This window comes from Diorhabda sublineata, chromosome 1 (genome assembly GCF_026230105.1).
Source record: "Diorhabda sublineata isolate icDioSubl1.1 chromosome 1, icDioSubl1.1, whole genome shotgun sequence".
Lineage (NCBI taxonomy): Eukaryota > Metazoa > Arthropoda > Insecta > Coleoptera > Chrysomelidae > Diorhabda > Diorhabda sublineata.
The window spans coordinates 34,227,723-34,249,319 of NC_079474.1; the positions used below are offsets into that span (position 1 = coordinate 34,227,723).

A 21,597-nucleotide genomic window follows, 5' to 3' on the forward strand; every position below is an offset into this window, starting at 1 on the left:
TACAATTATTATATTTATGAAACTAGTTTATAGATTTTCCTGTAATACAACTATCAATTTCAATTGATGTAAAAAAATATGAACAGGGAAAATGTTGGTAGAAAAAAAAATAGAATTAAATTTTGGAACTAATACCAACTCTGAGATTGATAATGATCATCGATTTAGATATAATAACGGAATCTTTTTAAAAGAGGTCATTTATAGTCCATTCGTTTTCGAACGAAACAATTCACGTAACTATAACACGTTTTTATATACGAGGGTGGTTCCGGAGTATTGAGAAGAAATTCACACGCGTCTCCTGCAGCGGTACGAAGGGAAAGAAGAAAATGTATTGCACCGAATATTGAGCACACTACTATATTCCAGAGGGTATGGAGTGGAGGAAGTGTTTTAAGACATTAGAAGAGTAATTGCGATTGCTTTTTTCACTATGAACGGTAGTATTAAACTAACCTATCTACAAATGAAAAAGACGCTAACTTCCAATCCGATATTGCTTCAAAATAACCCCAGATCGCTTACGATGAAAATTTTGAAAGAAATGGATTAGGAAACAGCAGAACATCTTCGGCGATGAAGCCGAAAAATCATCTGAAAATTTGACGTGAAGTCTGGAAAAATTGTAAAAATTTCAGTTTTGTCACTTGATAATAAACTTCTTTATAGCAAAATTTAAACCATCCTCGTAGTTTGATGATATTTTAACTTGGCGATCTTTTTAAATTTACAGTTTTCTGTAACTTTTATCAACAATAATAAAATCTAGAATTAAAACTTGTATTAAATAAATGACGTAGCTAAACGAATGGACTATAATGAAATAAATTTTATTTGTGATAATTTTTGAATCCGTTCCTGTATATATTGAGTCAAAAATTAATTTCGACTATTTTTTTTTGAACAAATTGAATATATTAATAGATTTTCTCATTATGAAGACGTAGGTATAAAAACGGAAAATTCGTAAATTGTTTTTTTTTCATTAGATATTAAAAATGCATTAATTAAATTAAAATTCAGTATATTTAGAGAAAAAGTGAGCTAGAAAACAAACCTTTTATATAAGGTGAGGTATTCTCGAATGACAAATATTGAAAAATTACATTTTGTAACCACTACACGAAATCTTACAACACGATGACACGCATTTTGTTTTTTTATTCTTAGAGGCATCTGCCTCGCGATAAAATTGTTAAAGAATAAAATCATAACCCGTAAAAAATAACAAAAAGCACATTAGGATCTTACAAACACTCCCATTCAACCCCTTCTTTTCTATTTCCACACACTAACTATTATATTCACCCCATTGTAACACATTTAAATCTGAAAATATAGTAGTGGCTTTTGTAAAAAAGATTTACGATACCAAAATTGTGACCGGCCCTATTGACATTTTAATTCATATCAGTAGGCATTGAATGAAAACAGTACGTCAATAAATCATAAGCGATCGACTGTACGATGTTATAGAAACATTTTGATTTGTTGTTTAAGAATCGTCGAATATACCAAATTTTCTGTATGTAAGTAATTAAAAAACATAAAGTACAACAATCATTATTCTATTATCCTTTCCAGTTATTATTAATCCTTCTCCTTTTTCTTAAGGACACAAGGGGACATAAACTTCTCACATTTTAGACAGCTTAGTAAGTAGGCGTTGACTGAGAATGTGATGAGTTATTTCTCGTAATTTGACAGCTGTCAAATGTCTTAAGTGTAAAAATTACGTCTCTGTAAGTTTAATATAGACAGGGGGGTGAAAAATGCCGAAAATGTAGAGGTTGAAACGGTTTATCGAAAAACTTGCGCAGTCAGTTTGCGAAAATTGGTCAAAAAATTCAAAATCGATCAGAAATATGTGAGCGAAATCAACAAACGGAACAATAATTAATCGTGGTCCTTCTTCAGCATACATTTGTCTTGGAAATTCTGTAAAATGTGTATAAAGTGTAAATAATTAAATTTAGACAAACAGTTTGTTGTATTACGTTTTCGCCAATCCAAAATATACTGAAACTGCCAGAGTTTGTTTCAAATGTGCTCAAAATTATATGCACATATACATTTCAAGTTTGAAGACACCACGTCGTTTAGTATTTGTTTGGAATCCATCAATAGTGAACGTTTTCAGTGTCTTAGCACAACTTTGGGTGAGACGGGGTAGAAGGGTTAAAATGAGACCTTACGACCTCCAAAGACCAGCATCGCAGTGGTCGATCAAATTAGGTGACGATTCGAGAAATCCACTGGACGATCGTCGACTGAAAGTGCGCGATATAGCAGGTGTAGTGGGCATTTTAAAAAGTGCACATTAACTGAAAATTTGGACAAGATGGCTGCTTGCTCTAAATAAAACAAACCAACGTCGTGAAGATGTTTCGTATAATAACTTTAGTTATTTCTAAAAAAACTTGTTGAAATAATGGATTGTTGAACAGAATTTATTGCTGTAACAACAACGAAAATAATTTAAATATATAAAACGACTATAAACGATACAATAAAGAAAGTGTAATCACATAGAAAACACGATAACGTCAAAACTACTTTTTTATTTTAAAGTATCCAGCTTGTCGTTCACAAAGATAATGTGATAGTCATCTTTTACCTGTTTTACCTCTACTGGTGTTGCGTTAATTAGTTTTTCTTGTATTTGCTGCTTAGTTTCTAAGGGGCTAGTTTTATCAAAATTTTCTGGTTAATTGTTCGAAATAGAAAGCATATTTCACGCTTTTTATTTGGTATCTTGTAAATGAAATAATTAAAAAGGCAGTTAACGATAACAAAGACCATTTGCTTTGATTTTTATATTATTTATGGTTCCAATAAGATGGTTCCGATACAAGTTAAAATTTGCTTGCAATATCCCAAATATCCCACGTATATCATTCAGTGTACCCCATTGGGGGTGTTCCTATCGATATAGCCATCAATTAAAAAGACATTCTTTTATTTTCTTCAACTTCACTTTTTTTTTATGATGATTTCTCTTGATTTTAAATCCATTTTATATCATGTATTCAATCGAAAATTAAACGTGGTTACTACCGTTGTTAAAAACTGTACTTCTGAGAATAAAACTTGGTCGTCTTGTAGTAGAAGTAGTGTTTTATGAAGTGGTTCGAATCGTCAGCAGACAGTGAATAGGTAATTACCAGATTTGAGTCGGGCGTTGAGCAAAGACTTTTGAAATAGCGAAACCGAAACCACTAATAAAGGACGATATTCATTAAACTCCTTTAGAAAAAAAAAAATAAATAAAAACGATTTGCAGTGGTGTCTCTAACTTTTCGGGCATATTTTTTCATCTTTAAAATCTCTTGGGCTCTTGAAACATTAATGAAAAATATTAGTTGAAATTATTTTGTAAATAATCAGCAAATAAAATATTTCAATACTTCCGGTATAACCAGAAATCGCCCATTTTTAAAAATATCTTAGTTAAAAAGATTGTATCCGAAAACCCAAACGTAGAAATTTTCATGATTTTGCTACAAGTATTTTGCCATATACAGATAGTTTTAACTCGTCGTGGGACACCCTGTATACGAATTGTCTGGACGACAATCAGAAACAGAAGAATTCCAAAGATAAAATTAGTCCAAAAGAAACATAATGGGCAATACAGAAACTGAAATTAGGGAGAATTTATAAATAAAAATGAGTATGCGAAAATATACATGGTGTCTCATTATAAACATATTTGCTTTGTAACCCTTATACATATCAGACTATTTCCCGTATAACGATCGTAGCTATACTAAATCCTCACCCTGTATACTGAATACAATTTAAAAAATATTTGTAATAACATTCCAGACTTTATTATTTGTCTGGACGACTGTATTTTACCAAACATACGCGCCATATGTGTTTCTTCCTAGAAATTAAGAAGTTTGTAGTGTGAACAGACATATACGAGAGAATTAGATTAAGAACATCAACACGATAAAAAATCTGTTTTATTTTGCCGTTAATGAACGTTCTTGATTGATTTTTTTTTTCATTCAATTTACCGCCATACTTGAAAATGTCACACGATAATGTAATGGCATAAATGGAATATTTCAAAAGTAAAAACCATTCTACCACGTCGAACAATCACTTTCAAACTTCCCCCGCGTTTTAAATTAAAAAATAAACTGCAATATGTATCTCCTAATTCATCATAACTCTTGAGATTAGTTCGTGGTTTTCACCAAACTCACATTGAATCGCCTACAAAAGTTTGGAGCCCATCATCAACAGTCTTCTTCACTTCTTTTGTTTTCATCTTCTGAATTGTTGAATTTTACAGCAGATAAAAGAAACTGGACTTCATTTCGAACTCTTAACTGTTTTGAAAATATCCAGAATCAATATATAAAAATTTCTAAACAGTGGATTAGCTGTTTGTTTAAGACAGTTTCTTGTCTATAACATGTAGTTTGGTTAAATCTTAAATCGGTGTCTTTAAAGCGAATTTGATCAACTATATCGAGACTACAATATTTTATAACGTCAACGACATAACATCTTCAGAGGGCGTCACCACTAGATCAATCAGATTTCACGTTAAGGGTTAATTTTTATAATATGTTTAAACCCTCTTTCTTAGCCCTACGTACATTCATTTTTTGTTTAACCCCGTAGAAAACGTTCAGAGCAAAAAAAAACAAAAGCATGCAAAACAGTCCGCACCTAATTTTTTTCTGCTACTACCTAAAAAAATGGGTTCAAAGGGTTATAGCTCGAAAAAAAATTTAACGACTAATTTTTAAAAGCTCCAGGCATAGACCTAGCGCTGTCTCTCTTCAACCATATAATTATCTCGGGAAGTAGGAAGGAGATGCTTTGTTTTGGTTCTTTTTTTTTGGAAGCGGGGATGGTCGAGGTTTTTCACACACCGTTTTTGCATACGATGATTCGACTAAGACTTCAGGTATACAGTGACGTTACAACAAATTTTTCGCAATATATAAAATGACACTTGTCAACTTCAGAAGAAATTAATTGAAATATTACGGAATGTAGATTATTGACACGCTATTAATAGCTTTTGTACACAAATTAAGGATTTATAATAATATTACAACTTTATAAATTTAGTTGACAGAAGATGACACCGAAGAATTCTAACTAATTTATAAAAACGTTAAAACATATGAAATTAACATCACACCAGGCGATTTCAACGCACATCGGATGAACTAGTTACTCCTTATGGATAGGAGAAGGAAATTAACGAGGTGGACCAGTTTTGTCACATGAAAATCACGAACACTTGGTTTAGAGTACCACCAAAACGTTTCTAAACATGGAGAACCCCACCCAACACATAATTAGAACCCAAACAGACTATCAATAATATGAAAAAACAAAAAGTTCAATAAAACATTAACAACGTTAATAATATCACATACAAAAAGAAAAATTGGATGACAGCTATGTTGAGTGGCAAAAAATGGCCGAAGGAACATTGCGAAAATATGGAACGTTTATAAGAAAAACACGATGAATATAACCTGCACAAGAAAATACAGAATGAACAAGGTTAAATAGTACAGGGCAACGAACAAAGAAAAGATATTTGCTTAATTCATATACGAGGATGTATTGATATCTAGTTAGCCTAGACCAGTTCCATGCATAAACAAAATATCGCGTTGCCATAGCAACGAACAATAAATTATTAGAAGTGTCAGTGTAAAGTTTGACGTCAAAAAAGTGAACCATAAATTAAAAGAAAAAAGATGTCCACCGAAATCCATCATCAAGTACTTGTATTTGAAAGGGTTAAGAGGTAAGCAGATTTACGAAGATATGCTTAATACCCTTGGTGGTCAATGTCCTTCGTTTCAAAAGAGTTAAATTTTCCATTGAAGATGATGACCGATCGGGAGGGCCAGTTTCTGTGTCGGTCCCCGAAAATATCGATGCAGTTCACGACATGATTTTATCAGACCGTCGAATTGGGCTAAAACGAATATCTGAAGCACTGAATATTTCATAGTTCACGTCGATTTGGACATGAGAAAAATTGCAGAAAAATGGATCCCCAAATGTTTGAAGTTGACCAAAAGCGTGCAAGGGTAGAATGTAAACTTCTTAAACCGAATTGTTACTATGGATGAGACTTTGGTACATTTCTACGATCCAGAAACAAAGCAACAAACGATGGAATGGCGACACTCCGGTTCTCCAAGACCTAAGAAGTTTCGTGTCCAAAAATTTACTGAAAAAGTTCTTGCCTCAGTTTTTTGGGATCGATTTTTTGGATAAGGGTAGAACAATAACTGGAGATCACTATTCGACATTACTGACCAATCTACGGGAAAAAATTAAAGAGAAAAGACGCGGAAAGCTATCCAAAGGTGTTTTGGTTTTGCTGGACAACGCCCCTGCACACAAATCTCATGTTGCCATTTGAATTACTAGAACACCCCCCTTATTCACCAGATTTGGCTCCGTCGAACTATCATCACTTTCTTCAACTGAAAAAAAGTTTTTTTTAAAGGTCTAGAGACGTTGCAAGTTCGCTATAATAAATGTATCCAATTAAGAGAGAGAGAATATGTTGAGTAATGAAATATTTTGACATTAAAATTTTGTTTGGTTCTATAGTAGGCTAAGAATTTTTCAATATATTCTCGTAGGTCTATCTAAGAAAACAAAAAGACGGTTGTGGGGTAAACAATCGATATTTTCATTTCGTGTTGGATATTTTTGTTAATGATGTTAAGAAGACTTTTTAGATACTTTGTAGATCTATTTTAGTAGAACTGATACAAGTTAGAAGATTTGTGTTTATTTTTTGATTAAATTATGAGTTTTTTCGACATCAACTGCGTTCAAGTTTAGATATTAAGTACATCAAACATAAGCAAGTACTTTTTAAGTTTACAAAGTGATAACCCAGTGGTAGCTGAATAGTTTAAGAACAAACTACAAGTGGAGTTCACACTTTTTCTTAAATGAAATGAGCTGTGATCAGAATTCACTCCATTTTCCACCAATTTCACATATAGACATAAAAAAATGCTTTGTTTTTCCTGCCTGAAAGAGTTCGATCTTTCCAAGTTGTACGGAACATTGTACATCAATTTCACGATTCCGAAAAAAGACCATCATGTATAAATCAATATTGGATAAAAAAACTATGCAGATATGGGGAAAAAACTAAAATTCATACGAAATTAACGATGTATAATTTCAACAATTTTAATTTTAAAAATCATGATCTGTCTAAAATCCCTCTCAAACTTCATTATAAGCAAGTGCATAATCATTACCGGCACCTCCACCGGGACCTTATCTCGCTTTTATCGATGTTATCGATGTAATACGCTGTTATTTTAAGCTATTTATGTTTTCAATCTAGTTTTAATGCGGACGAATATTCCGATATGTAATATAATTATCAATTTGAAAGGTTCTTTAATTGATTAATGACTTCATACAATAAAATTTTAAGTATTAAATCTAATCTATCTATAAGATCTGATATAGTCCAGGAACAGTTCAACAGTGTTGTGTTTCGAGATCTAAGCAACCTAGGGGGTTATCCTAGAAGTTTTCGTTTTATTTTGTGATCACTTCGATGCTAAATTCGAACTCGTTCAGTTCTAAAATTGCGTGAAAAGTATCAAACCATTGAAACTTGCAGAAGTGGAAAGTTGCTGCTATGGACGTGCTGGAGTTGTATGATGCGTTCGGAATCGTGAAGCTGGAAATGCAAAAGCTGAAATAATAATTTCACAATACTGTCATCTTGATTGTAAAACCATAAATTATGTCGTTCTGAGTTTGGTTTGGATTAAAACATTGAAATCAATTTAGGTTTTGATCCAGTTGCTCGGATGCGGTAGTTTGATGTCTCGACTGTGTTTTTATACGTTGATGTCGAGGAAATCTTCATAAAACAACCCAAGGGATTGAAGAGAACGCGTTTCACGACTCCAACAAAATTTATAGGATCTAAAGCGAACTCAGTGCTGTTGGAATAAGACTTTCGATGACTTCATGACCGGTTTGGGATTTGATCAAATTATCAAGGATCCTTATGTGTATATTCTGCATATTGAGGGTGGTCAAATCATCGTTGTGCTCTACGTTGATGATGGAAAGGTAGCTGCAGCAATCCAGTCAGTATGGGACTCATTTATTGGACAAATGCGTTCTCGATTTGAGATTGTTGCAACAGAAATTTCTTTCTACAACTCACAGATATTTTTTGAAACCTGTACTTCGTCTCTACGTCTTCAGGTAGCTTCGGCTATACAAAAAAAGGGAAAATGATGAAAAATCTCGACACCATGATTATTTTTGTACCGAATGTTTTTTATGTTTTCTTTGTTGGGCGAGGAATTCCTTAAACCGTTCTCGTATAAGAACTAAATTACCGAACAATACGAATTTAAATGAACCTACAATTACATCTCATTGTGCGATACCCAACAAAAAAACCAGTTTTTGCTAGCTACCCAAGAAGGATTCCCAAGCTGAAAGTTTCCGCATCTATCTATCTAACGATGCATAAATAAAATGAATTATCCTTTAGATAATAGTAAAAACTAAAGGACCATAGCGAAAGGACGTAAAACTAAAGGCATTTGCATAAACGAAAAATCTGGGGTTGAGATTGTGCAAGTATGCAAATCGATGTATGTGACAAAAATGATTATTAAAGATGAGACAAACCGAGAAGATAGATGATGCTACGTACATATTTACATCACGTGAGAAAAACAGGTAGGAAGGAAATGTGCGTATAAAAAATGAAGGGTCTGCGTATATTTAAAGTGGTATTAAAGGGTAATTTTTTTGTCTAAGATTATACTTGAAGGATTGTTTTTTTTTTCGACAGCGACGGTTGGAAACTCTCAAGGTTTTACTATATATGTTAGCGGATAAAAATAACTTGATGTCAACTGATTGGGAACCTTATTTTATGTACAAACCTCGTATATACATTAGTTAATTTATTAATATTTAACATTATCATTTTCGTTTTTATTTAAATAATGATTAATTACTGAAATACTAAAGAGATTTCTTTTAAATTGAATTAAAATTTTCATCTTTTGAAATATCTTTTCGTCTTTTCAAAACTTTTGTCAATAATATTGTTTTTTCGTAATATATCAATTCAATACAAATTAGAATTGTACAATTTTGCATCATCATGTTTATAAATAATCAGGATAAGTATTTTCCCAAAGTATCCTCGTAATCTTCAACCGGTTATTTGTCCTAAGCTCTCTAATTCCTCGAAATTAAACATATGCACGACTCTCTAAGGGTAAAAAATCGCCTAAATGCCGTATGCAAATCCACATTTTAATAACGACATAGACAAATGAGAAGATAGATGATCGTTTGCATCGTGAGAAAACAGGTAAGAGAATAGCTGTAGACAAAAAAAAATTGAAGAAAAAACACTATACATGGGGTATTCATTCACAGATACATACAAAAAAATTAAAGGGTTGCCCTTTTGTTTAAAATTGTATGTGGGGTAAATGCAAATGTGTTTTGGCTGTTTTTTGTGACTCTCAAGAAATGTTGGATCTTTTGTGGGACTGCCCTTTTTGCAGCAGTTGGATAGAATTTTTTTTTCAAACATATTCTGTTTGATAATAATACGTTAAAGAATTAAAATGAGCATGACGTATCAATTTCTCAAAAAAATGTATAAAAAATTGAATAAATTATTGTAAATTATAAAAAAAACACACAATTTCCGAAATTTCCTCACGTTTTTGAATCGTAATTTTTGAGTATTTACTAACTACTATCTGGTAAACCTGACAAAGATAATTGGGAGAATTTATGAAATTATTGTATTCTCATCGATCCTTCATGAGTTGATGATTTATGCAAGAAAAAACTATAAATTGTTTGCTTTTTAATGAGATACAATGTGTCTCGGAAAAAAGTTCGCATAAAGAAACAATTTTAAAAAAAGTAACCAATTTATTGGAAAAATTTTCATTACATATCAAAATACATCATTTTTTAATAACAACATCGTCCAAATGATGCGATGATATCCATTTCTTATCAAGAAAAAATCCACGTGTTAAATCGGGACTGCGTGTAGACCACTCCAACAGATCAATTTGCTAAAAAATTGTGGTTGAGATCTATTGGACGTGCATAAAGTTGCCCAAAGATCCCGAGGTTTGAATTTTATAAGCCCCAAATTTTTGTATAAACTAGCTAGAATCAGAATTAGAGAATTACGGGTCTAAAACATGGACGATAAAATAATAAAGCAACTAATTCTACTAAGACTTTTAGTTTGAGTTTTTTTTTCGCCAAATTGATTAGGGTAATAATTTGTATACCCAACGGATTTATGTAAAAAGGACAATTTTTTATAGCGCCCCGAAAAAAGTTCTCAAACCACTTATCCCGAATACATATCCTTGAAACTATTCAAATGAGACTGCGAAAAAAAAAAATCACAAATGTTCCTTGCGAAAATCCAAACTAAATGCATACTGACTAAGATTAGTTGAAGAGTTGATGCCCCGAAGGTATTTAACCCCATCTTCTTGTCTCTCATTCTCGGCGGGGTGTCGTTCGAAAGGTAAAAGAAAGGGTTCTTCATCTGCATAATCGCCCTTTTGTCATATTCGGATGTTTTGGTTTATTAAATAATGTTCACATGAGCTTTTTGGTATGCATTCGAGTGTGAGGGATTGTTTTATTTTTCGGTTCTCTTATGAATGAGGTTAGATTGGGAGATTATCAATTTTATCTTCAATAGATGTCCTTTGGTATGGTAAAAATAAGCTTCTCCCCGTATACTATAAGGTATTTAACGTTTTGAATGACAGTTGGGGTTTAACGGCATCGTTAACTCTTAACACAATTTTCACAAGATTTTTAAAACATCCATACAAGATAATAATTAACATTCTAAATCGAAAAATCTTTGTTTTCAAATACCCACAATACGAGAATTCCTACTTAAGTTTTGAGATATGGTAACACTGATGTGAATATGTCAAATCTGACATTGACATTGACATTTTTAATGGTGAACGTACTCAGAACGTGATGTCATACGACTGCTATTTGACATATACTTGAAAAATGCAGATTTCTATAGTATTCTAACATATTTTTCCAAATTCAAAACATTTTCTATATTTTCTAAACTGTTTATAGTTATTATTACAAAACTGAAATGCATTTCGATAAAGGTTAGTTGATTTTTCAATAAAGGAATTTTCCAATCGATATAACAAATTAAATGATAATTAAAACACAAATTATTTCATCCGTTGTTCAATATTATAACCTCGTATACTTGTCTTCAAGAAAAAATGTACCCTTCATCAAGAAACACCCTTGACATTACCCTTGAAGACGTCTTCGCCGTCGTTAACATTTAGTCACCCCCAGCAGGACAAATGTTCGGGTCTCGTGATGGAAAAAAAATCCCCGGCCGTAGAAATAAGATCGATGATGATGTGTCCTGCCGAAGGATGTTCGGCTTAACTGAGGTCAGGTATGGCTGGCAGGACTAGACGAGAAGGAGACGAAGAACTCGTCGGCGGGTTGTTAACGGCCCAACGCCGTCGAATCAATAGAAAGGATAGACGGGAGGTCGACAGGGGTACTCCACTTTTTTCCCTGATACGCTTGCGCCGAAAAAAAAGATTACGTTTTTTCTTGGTTTTTTTCGTCGTTTGCTTTTTTTTCGTATAGCGGAGGATGGTAGAAAGAGAACGATATATGCAGTAGGCGGGCGGCGCTCGCTAGAGAAAGAAAGAGAGCGAAGGGAACGGCAGCGGAGGCGTACGCGCCGTACGAAGAGACGGCGCGTACAATCGCAATCACAAATTGTGAACCATCAAATTTATATACAAAAATAATGATTACCGAAAACGTTCAAACCCAAACTATTGCAAATTGACAGATAAAAGTATATTCAAGAATAATTATATACGAGGTATGATCAAAAAATTCGATGACTAGTGAATAGCTGTCATCATTATCAAACAGTGTCAAAACTTGTTTATTTTCGGTCTCAATTTCGATCCTATTATCAATTACAGGAAATTAATCAGTATCCAAGTTTCGAAACAGTTAACGATTCTTTAAGGTTAGGTCCAACAACTATGGTGCGTCAAATGTTGTTGTCCTTGAAACTGCATCTGCTTGAATCATCGTTTTAGCAACTTAGCATGTTTTTTTACCAATCTTTTCATTTAAATGGGCATGTCAAGAAACAAAACTCTAAATCAACCAGAAAGATTTAGCCTCGAATGTCCAGGTGTCGTTATTTTCCAAAAATATTGATCGGTTTATTGGAAAATGAGCGATTGATGATGATTTGTCACTGGATGACGACATAGCTTGTACTTGTGCATCAAAAAAAGGATTAGTGTGATCCTGATGTATATATATGTAGAAAAAAACTTATTCTACGAAAAGATTCATTGAAAACATTGTCAAATATAACGTTCACTACTTTTGATTACGAATTTAGTCATTTATCGATATCAGAGCACTGCGGTTTTTTCATATATTTGCTAAATGGAAGCATCTTTTTTGCCTTGTTTGCTCTACATTTTTTAACTGGTGAAAATGATGAATTCGTCAATGATCAAAGGACAGTTTCCCATTACTAGTCTTGTTTATTTTACCCTTAATTAATTATTTACTTGATTTAATTGATAGCTAGCAATGTTAACCATAAAAATTAACATATTATTAATTAAATAAAAATAATTGCCGAGGAATTTTTTAAACTTTCTTTATGCTTTTAACGTAAAATACGAGAAGTACCTAGCCTGAACTAGGGATGGCGTTAGTTGTAAGGAAAATACGTTTCTAGAGTATTTGTAAACGTGAAAAAACTAGATTCTATGTTTAGTGAGACAGATCCTTCGTTATCAATATAGTAAAATATTGGGTAGTAGAGTTTAAACGAGGCTGTACGATCCGCGAAGACGAATGGTCAATCAAACGACGTGACGACGATTTTCTTTGTTCGACCAGATACTTCTGTAACCATCCTCATAAATATTTTGTGTGTCTTCTTCATGAAATTACAAAAATTAGAGGTAGAAATCGCCCATTATCTGATACAAAAATAAATAGAGGCCTAATACCTTTCGCTTAAACAAGTATGTATCCAAAATGACTAAAAATCCCACTCATACGCTTCATAATACGACATTAAATCTAAAATATAATGAAAGAACTTCATTGAAATTATGTTATTACGTATACGCAACAAGTTCTATTTTCTCACATGTTATAAAAGCGCGTCTACCCCTTCAAACGCTTCATTCAAGACGGGATGAAATGAAAACGCCCGCAGCTACGAATTGAACAATACCTTCACTATTTAAACGTGTCAGGTAACAAAAAGTTGAGCAGCTACAAACTATTATTACCTTATATTTAAAAACGACTAAATTGTACTGAAATTTTTATATAAAAATTAGTCAAGAAGATACTTTAAAGCGTAATTTAATATTTCGTGTAAGGTCTATTCAAAGATTGAATCCAAATAAATGTGGTCGTAAAAAAATTCAAACATACAGTGTGTAACTTTTTTGAATATTTGAGAACCAAAATTATCAGTTGGAAGTTTTCGCCCACCCTATAGTTTACGTGATACACAGAAAAAGAAACAAATACGATAGATTTTGATATTCATTTTGGCACTGTTCGCAACAATTTCGAAAAATAATTATCTATTTGGTTACCAATGTCTTTCAAGATATACCAACGATGTGAAATAGAAGCTTTCTGACTTCAATTGTCTTTGCACAGCTTCGAGGAATGCTTGGGATCGTTTTCATAAATGTTTTACCGCTCAAACGCTGGTCGGAACTTATTTTTTCAAAATCCCTTGAATTTTCACCAAATCTCCAGATACTTTTCCTCCAAAACATCCCCAAACAATCACCGAATGCCCGCCGCGTTTTACAATTGAAATTACACATGGATCTAACATCCTTTCTTCCTTTGACCTGAGCACAAACACTCTTAAACCCAAAATCTCAACTTTGATTCATCACTCCCAGCTTCTCTCGATCTACTTTTCACTGTAAAAGAGAACTCCAAGTCAATTTACTAATCAAAACGTTTATCTTCAACGTTTTCTATCGTCAAAACTTCTGGTGTTTGTATATTTCTTCACTGTAGCTTTTCCAAAAGAGAAATGACTGTGTACATAACACATACATCTGCTTTCTCTTTTTGTTTTTTGGAAATTATTGTTTTGAAGCTACTTCCGTTGTTAAAGCTTAGCACTATCTCTTATAAAATCTACTTTTAGGTCTTCCTTCGATTAGTGATGATTCTTTAACTATTTATTCATCAGGCATTCCATCCACATCATCTATTCTTTTTTTCGTTTTAACTGTGTCTTATCAGACGATATATTCCACGAAGTAAATTTGTCTTGGGTTATTAATTCTCTCATCATCATCAATATTGTTTGTAGTATTCTCATGAAGATTCTTTATTCTGGATTGATCTTACGATTCCAAATGAAGCACCGGCTTAGCAGTTTTTGTTAAAAATGTTCGATCTTATTTCTTCTTTGTTAATTATTTCTATTTCTTCATGATATATTGATGTAGTATGATACATTTTTTTTTTCAATATATTCCTACAACTACAACGACCTACATCCGAATAATTCTACATATTTTTCCCTGGTCGAAAGACAACGTCATGACGCGGCGTTGGGGCAGGGGGTAACTAGCGTCTCGTTGTCTTGGTAACAGCAAGGTCACGACCCCCCACTTCAAGGCTCCCCGCCCGCTACCTAAACAGACGGTTTTTGAACGCCTTCTTTCGTTATTTTATTGATATCGTGATTTTTTTTGGCCTCCGGTCCTTAATTGCTGAAAACCGGGATTTTTCTATAAAACATTTTTTTTGAATACACAGAAATTCTGATATTCAAAAATAACGATGATAAAGTGGAGTTTAAACTAACAAGAATTTAATATTATATAAAAGGTATCTTAATACAATAGTCAAACATTCCAATAACAACAAGAATTTGATATGGTGTCAATTTTCTGCAAATGTTGATAAACGAAGTCAAGTACATTTCGAATTGTATGCTACGCAGATGATGCTGTCTTCATAGTAAAATATAAGACAAACTTGGACGCCATTTACTTGTAGCTAAAAACTTGGAGAATCAAATTAAATGAAAATAAATGTTACCTACCCTCAACTGTAATATTAATCTTCTGCAACAGAAAGAGAGTATAAAATATCCGACCGACGGCTAATTTGAAGTATACACATACTAATCAATAGGGTCTAAAACTCAGCAAACTGTATTGGTTAATAAGTCGAAAATCTCAACTAGCAATTGATAACAAGCTGTTGATATAGAAAATCACACTAAAAACCCATCTGGAGTTGCGGTATTCAACTATTAGGTACTGCATCTAACTCAAGTGTAGCAATTCTAGTAAAATTTCAATCGAAAGTACTCAAAATTATTGTAAATGGTCCTTGGTATGTACCCAACAGCTTTATCGCTTTATCTTGGAGAGAACATAGACAAATATAGAGGCCCTACAGCAAGAACTTCTCACGGCAATCATGTTGCAGTACTCATCCCAACTCATTGGCTCAACCTCTAAGGAGACCTTCCACCCAGCCAAGGATTAGAAAGCATCTTCCGTGTGATCTGCTTGACAGATTTTAGTATAATAGCGATGTGTTGGATGATTATCCCTCAATCAAACATGAAGGGGTAATTCTCCTACAAGACATTTTATATTGCTTTAAACCATTTGCTCATTGTAAAATTGATAAAAATGGTAAAATCTACAACGAATACTTGTCAGTTTCAACCAAACGGCACGGCGCTGTCTAAACATCTTTACTCGAAGTTTCGCTGGAATCTCGGTTAATTTGTGTGGCATTATTCGACTACTGTTATAGATATTTTCAATGTTAGTATTAGTTTGATTTTCTACTGCTTCACTTGTCACCTCTATACCCAGGTTTACAATCTTAGCACGAACGATCTTGAAGCATTAAATCTTCACTCCACTCCACACTTGATTTTAGTTCTCTTTTCTATGAAAATCAGTTTGAAATGATCTGTGAAAATTGACTTTTTTTTAGGCATATTTTAATAGAAATCGAAGTAGGTCGAAATGTCAATTTTTTAGGAAATGGGGCCAAAAATTGAAACAAATCGTCGCGAAGAACTTAAAATCGTCCAAGTATCAAAAAGTTGAATTAAATCATTTTATCCGATAACCAAGAGCTTTAAGCTCCAATATCATAAAATCCAAACTCGGAATTTTTGGATTATACATTGTCTACACTTCCACTACACCAACACTCACGATTCCACTCGATAATTCGATTGTAGTAATCGAATTATTTCGATTAACTACATTAAACATCAACTCGGCAATTCCTGAAAAGTTTTGAATCACTGATATTTTCACACGTAAAACATGAAACGGTTCTCTGATTAAAATATTACTATCAAATTTCAAAGTGGAAAGTTTATTTTAATAATTAATGTACTTAATATTTTGTTTCAGCAGTGTGGTCAACACGCAAAAGACGATTATCCCAATTGGACAAGAAATACGATGGGTATTAACAAGCAAGGATACGAATCGAAGATGAATGATCACAATCAGATGCAAAAAGGTAAAAGAAACAATTTTTATACGAATGTAAATGTGTATAACGAAAAAAGTTGATGTAATCGAGTTGTGTACGTTATTTTTTCTTCGGTTTCCGTAAATTTGATCAAAAATCAGTTTATATGAACCCTTAGTGTTCCTCGAAGGGTTTTTGGAGAATATGAGAGGAACAGTATAAACCGAAAATAACCTCAAATTAGTCTAAGAAGTAAAAAGAGATCTCTATATTAGAAAATATATAAATAAATCATTATCATTGAAAAATATCTATACAAATGTTATTTTCAGAGTTTAGTTCCACGTTTTTTCGTTTTAAAAATTAATTTCCATTATCTCGTCAACTCAAACACGAAGGTTAGAAGTTCACTGACTTTTGGATTCATATGAAATCGATTATAATCGTAATTTTACGTATTTTCCAAATAAGTTTCGATTCTATGGAAAACTTAGAAAATATAATTTTCTTTGTGCTGCGTACCTCGCTTCGCTCGGCACGCAGTCATTACGAAATATATGTAAATAATCATCTTAACTATATATATAGTTTGAAATCTATAGTGACAGATTTTTGTCGTTTTATGGCTAAAAGAATTGGTTTTTCACATCAATTAAGTCCGAAAGTTCTGCTGCACACTTCACACTATGTGAATTCGACGAGAAAATGTAAATATTAACATCATTTTTGTAATAATTTGTGTATATATATACACTACCGGTCAAAAGTTTTTGCCCACCCCATAATTCTTTCATTAAATTTGAAAATAATACACCGACATTAACTTTGAGTTATTTCTTTGTATTATCTATGATTGTAGTTTAGTCCCTGTGAGATGCAAAAACTTGCTGCGATTTATATTTTTTGAATTGTTTCCGTTATCGTAAATAAAAACTTGTTAGTTTTGAAATTAGTAAATATCGGTGGAAATTCGTGTACGTTAATCACAAGTATTCATATTTTGAACACCTCGACGGCTACAACGTGTAAAAATATACACCCACCAGGGGTTTTGGCTATAGAAACATTTAAGAAGACAACGAAAAACCAAAATAATTAAAGATAAACGTATTGATCAATAAATTTGATCGACGATCACTGGCATAGAAATAGCAATCTAGAGAAAAGTCCTTACGTAATTAGTGCTTGTTTTTATGTACCTACTGTTAATGAAGCTGATCAATTTCATTTTTAGTTTGTTAGACTATAGTTTTTTAATGATTTTTTTTCACGTTGTTAAATGTGATAAAATCAAATTCTAGTGAGTAAACTATGAGAATCTCGACGATTTACTTACAAATTTCAAATTTTCTTTATTTTCATAGCGAAAATAGGATAAGGGTAAAGTATCTTACTGGCAACCAATCTAGGTTTATGTCTACCTAAGAAAAATAAAAATGATAATAAAGGGTGCATCTCTATTTTTATGGTTTTAGTTGAACATAAATATTTTTTATCGTCTCCGGTCGCTTATTTATAGTCTAGACATGAAATCAAAATTTTATGACAATACATTATTTTTATTGGGGTGAATTGAATCTACGAATGAAATTAAAACTTGATATAGCTAATTAAATAAGTAAATTTTCTTTGTAAAATTACGAAAACAAGTCGAAATTATGTCGAAAATGATGTTCAATAAGAAAATTTAACTGTGCAGAGCTTGAGTTGGTTTTACTTAAAAACTCCCTCAGGTAAAGAATTCTCCATGCTCATAGAATGAGTTTTCCATGAAAGGAAAAGCGCATTTGGGCTACGGTTTGTTTTGGAAATGTTTCTAATATAGAAAAAATGTTTGGTTTGGTTTCATTTCTTTTCCGCTGTCTATGACGTTTGACTAGTCGAACCAAATTGATTTTGGCGTGGATTGTTCTCTGTTTTAACTAATTAGCTAATGAATTAGTTTGTCAAGTTGCAAAAAAGCTGCAGGAAAACCGTCTAGTAGACGAATTGGTTACTTCATCTAAAGGTGATAGGGAAATCGTCGAGGCAAGCCGGAAATTCTTGATAGTAGCTGAAGGAGGAAATTAGAGAAGTTTCTAATAGTAGTCCAAGCTATTTTGAGGTTAATTCCATAGTAGAAATCATGTATAAATCTTGTAGGTCATTGAGATAACTTTGAACAGGGGTTATATCAATTTTATTATAAACTGTTTTGATGGGGCTGAATCGACACTTGTATTCATCTTATTTAAATATTATTTGCTCACAATACAAAAGTCATTTGTTATCAATGGGGTTAGAATGTTATTATATACAAGTAGAATGAAAAAATTTAACCAAATTGGTAAATACTCATTAAATTTCAGCGACGTTACAAAATGACAACAATAAATGAACGTCTTGTGCATTTTTAATTTGATGTTATTTTATTGCATATTTTATGCGGATTTAATTAACCGGTGTTGTTCTACAGCTGCAAGGAAGAAAGATTGTTAAGTTACGTTATTATTTTTAATACTCGACAAAGGTATTTCTCTTCATTCTGAAATTATTTGAATATTTCAACGTTTTATGTAGAAACTAATAAAAATAAACGAGTAATCTTGGATTTATTAGGCGATTTGATTCATTATTACCTTGCGAAACACGAAAATATTTGTTGTCTTTGGTAAGCTCGATCTATATATGAATAAAGATCCTACAATTCTGGGTGATAGAGTCAAAAAATCCACTCTGATATACAACAAATGGAAACAATACTATCGATTTTGATATCTGTTTTTTATATAATCGAATTTTTGATTTATCAATGTAACCATTCTCTTTAACATCATCTATTTGGTTCCCAACGTCTTTCCAACCATGTGACATGGAAATAGGACATTGCTTTCTGACTTTCCTGTCTAATTTGTCTTTGCACAACTTCGAGGAATGCTTGGAATCGTTTTTTTACCAGACGCGTTTCCTCCAAAACATCCCCAAATCATCACGGAATCTCCATCGTGTTTTACATACAGATCCCTGCTATATCTGGACTCGTGAGTCGTCGCCGATCAATTCAATACGTTCATGTTCAATGTCTCAACGTTTTCTATCACCAAAACTTCTGTGGGTGTATATTTTTTCACGTTGTGGTCCACGGTAGACTAGGAAGACGTTTTAACCGATACCAAGATGTCTTGGTTGAAAAAGTATAAAGTACAGCAGGTTTTTGCGTCTCATAGAGCTAACTGGGACTAAACTTCAATCATAATAAACACCGAAGAAATTATTTTTGGTTTGCAAAACTTCTTTTCGTATAAGTAGAGTCGGTTCAAAGATCAATCGCGTGACGTCACAGTAGTCAATTGGCGGGAAAATGAATAGATTATGGATCATGAGGAAAGTGTTGAAAAAAACAATCAAAGACTATAAAGTAGTTACAAAAATTCATCATTTCAGCACGACAGTTGATAAAATAAAAATTTCTAAAATCAAAGCTGTTAAAAAGAATTAATTCAACGAAAGGATAAATTTATAAACGAATCTGGCAACGTCGAACACGCGGAATTTAATATTATTGTGTTGGGGCCCCTGACCAAGGACTTCATAAAAGTTTGGACCAAGAACGTTCTTTCTTAGAATTGATTACATTGATGATCGTAAAATGAAAATTAGTACAATTAAAATAATTTTTTTTTGGTTCCGTAATTTGATTTAGGAAAATCTTTGTTCACAATGTTGATCAAAAATGACAGAAAAAAACCTGATTTAAATAAAAACAAATAAAATAAAAAATCATCGAATAAGAATTTAAGTCGATCTAAAAGATTCTGTATTAAATAATGTCGATTGCTTTGTTTACTTTAATTTTTTTTATGCAGATATGCCCTTTGTATATATAAATAATAAACGCAACTTCTTAATAAACTATTATCAAACTTATCTGTAGTTAAATACGTTTATTTGTAAACGTTAATTGTTTTATTGTAATTTTCGTATTTATTCTACAAACCGACAACGCCGCATTCAATCACGTATATCTCGATAGCAAAAAATCTCCAAAATACAAATATGACGTCATTACTATAAATGTTTACAATAAGTGGTTCAAAATTTTAAGGAGCGGTGTTACAACAATTTTTTATGATGCTTGAATAATAATAATATATGATATAAGAATGTACAGAGTGATTCAATATAAATATTCCTTTTTTTTGTCGGTTTTTTAATTGAAATTTCGTAAATAACAATTGAATGATGTTCAGAAGAATATATTTTTGAAAATACTCATCATTCCAAAGGAAAATTGGTAATATAGTGATAAAGACGGAAATATACTTTAAACTCAAATTTAAAAAAGATTATCCGGTGCAATTTAGTTTAGTTAGGCGCAGCTTAAAGCCAAAAAGGAAATATCAAAATATACAGATTTCCAAGGAAATAAACCAAAATGAAGAAATATCAAAAGCAATAAAGAAATGGAAGATGGAATAAAGATAATACGGAAGATAAATGAAGCACGAACATTAAAAAACAGTAAAGGAACTGAACAGAGGAATAAGAGGACAATAGATAAAAGAAAAAACACAGGATGAGAAAAAATGGAAAAAGAACGCGTACGTGATGGTTCAAATCAAATTATCTTTACACCAGAAAAGGTAGAAATCAAATAAGTGGTCAAAGAAGTGCGAGGAAATGCTTCATGATGTCTAAGCCATACCAAAATTAACAAACAACCACTCATCGACTAGTTTAGTAAATATCTCAAATACAGATCCATCCAGGTCGCTAAGGTTTGAGGTCAACGCTGGTGTTCCCAAGGGACATTAAAGATATACTCGTTTTCACAAATGCAGCTCCGTTATATACTTAGCAACAGCTTCTAATTCTCTACAAGACCGAGTCACAAATTAGATACTGGGTTTATAGACGATCCAGAGCTAACCAGAAGTTTAGACAGCTTAGTGCGTAAAAGAAAGGTCGTCGACCAAAATAATCCTTCCTAGAGACCTAGTA

At 32.4% G+C, this 21,597-nt stretch overlaps 1 protein-coding gene across 4 annotated transcripts in view; it reads left to right on the forward strand.

The window, feature by feature from the left end:
- The window catches only part of LOC130450425 (zinc finger protein rotund-like), a 177,817-nt gene that overhangs the window by 78,997 nt on the left and 77,223 nt on the right, over nucleotides 1-21,597 (forward strand). For 2 of the 4 annotated variants that reach the window (XM_056788813.1, XM_056788801.1), the window contains exon 4: nucleotides 16,554-16,665. In XM_056788813.1, the coding sequence (XP_056644791.1) occupies nucleotides 16,554-16,665 (112 nt within the window). The remainder of the gene's footprint in view (nucleotides 1-16,553; nucleotides 16,666-21,597) is intronic. The other 2 variants (XM_056788806.1, XM_056788816.1) reach the window with 1 other exon arrangement.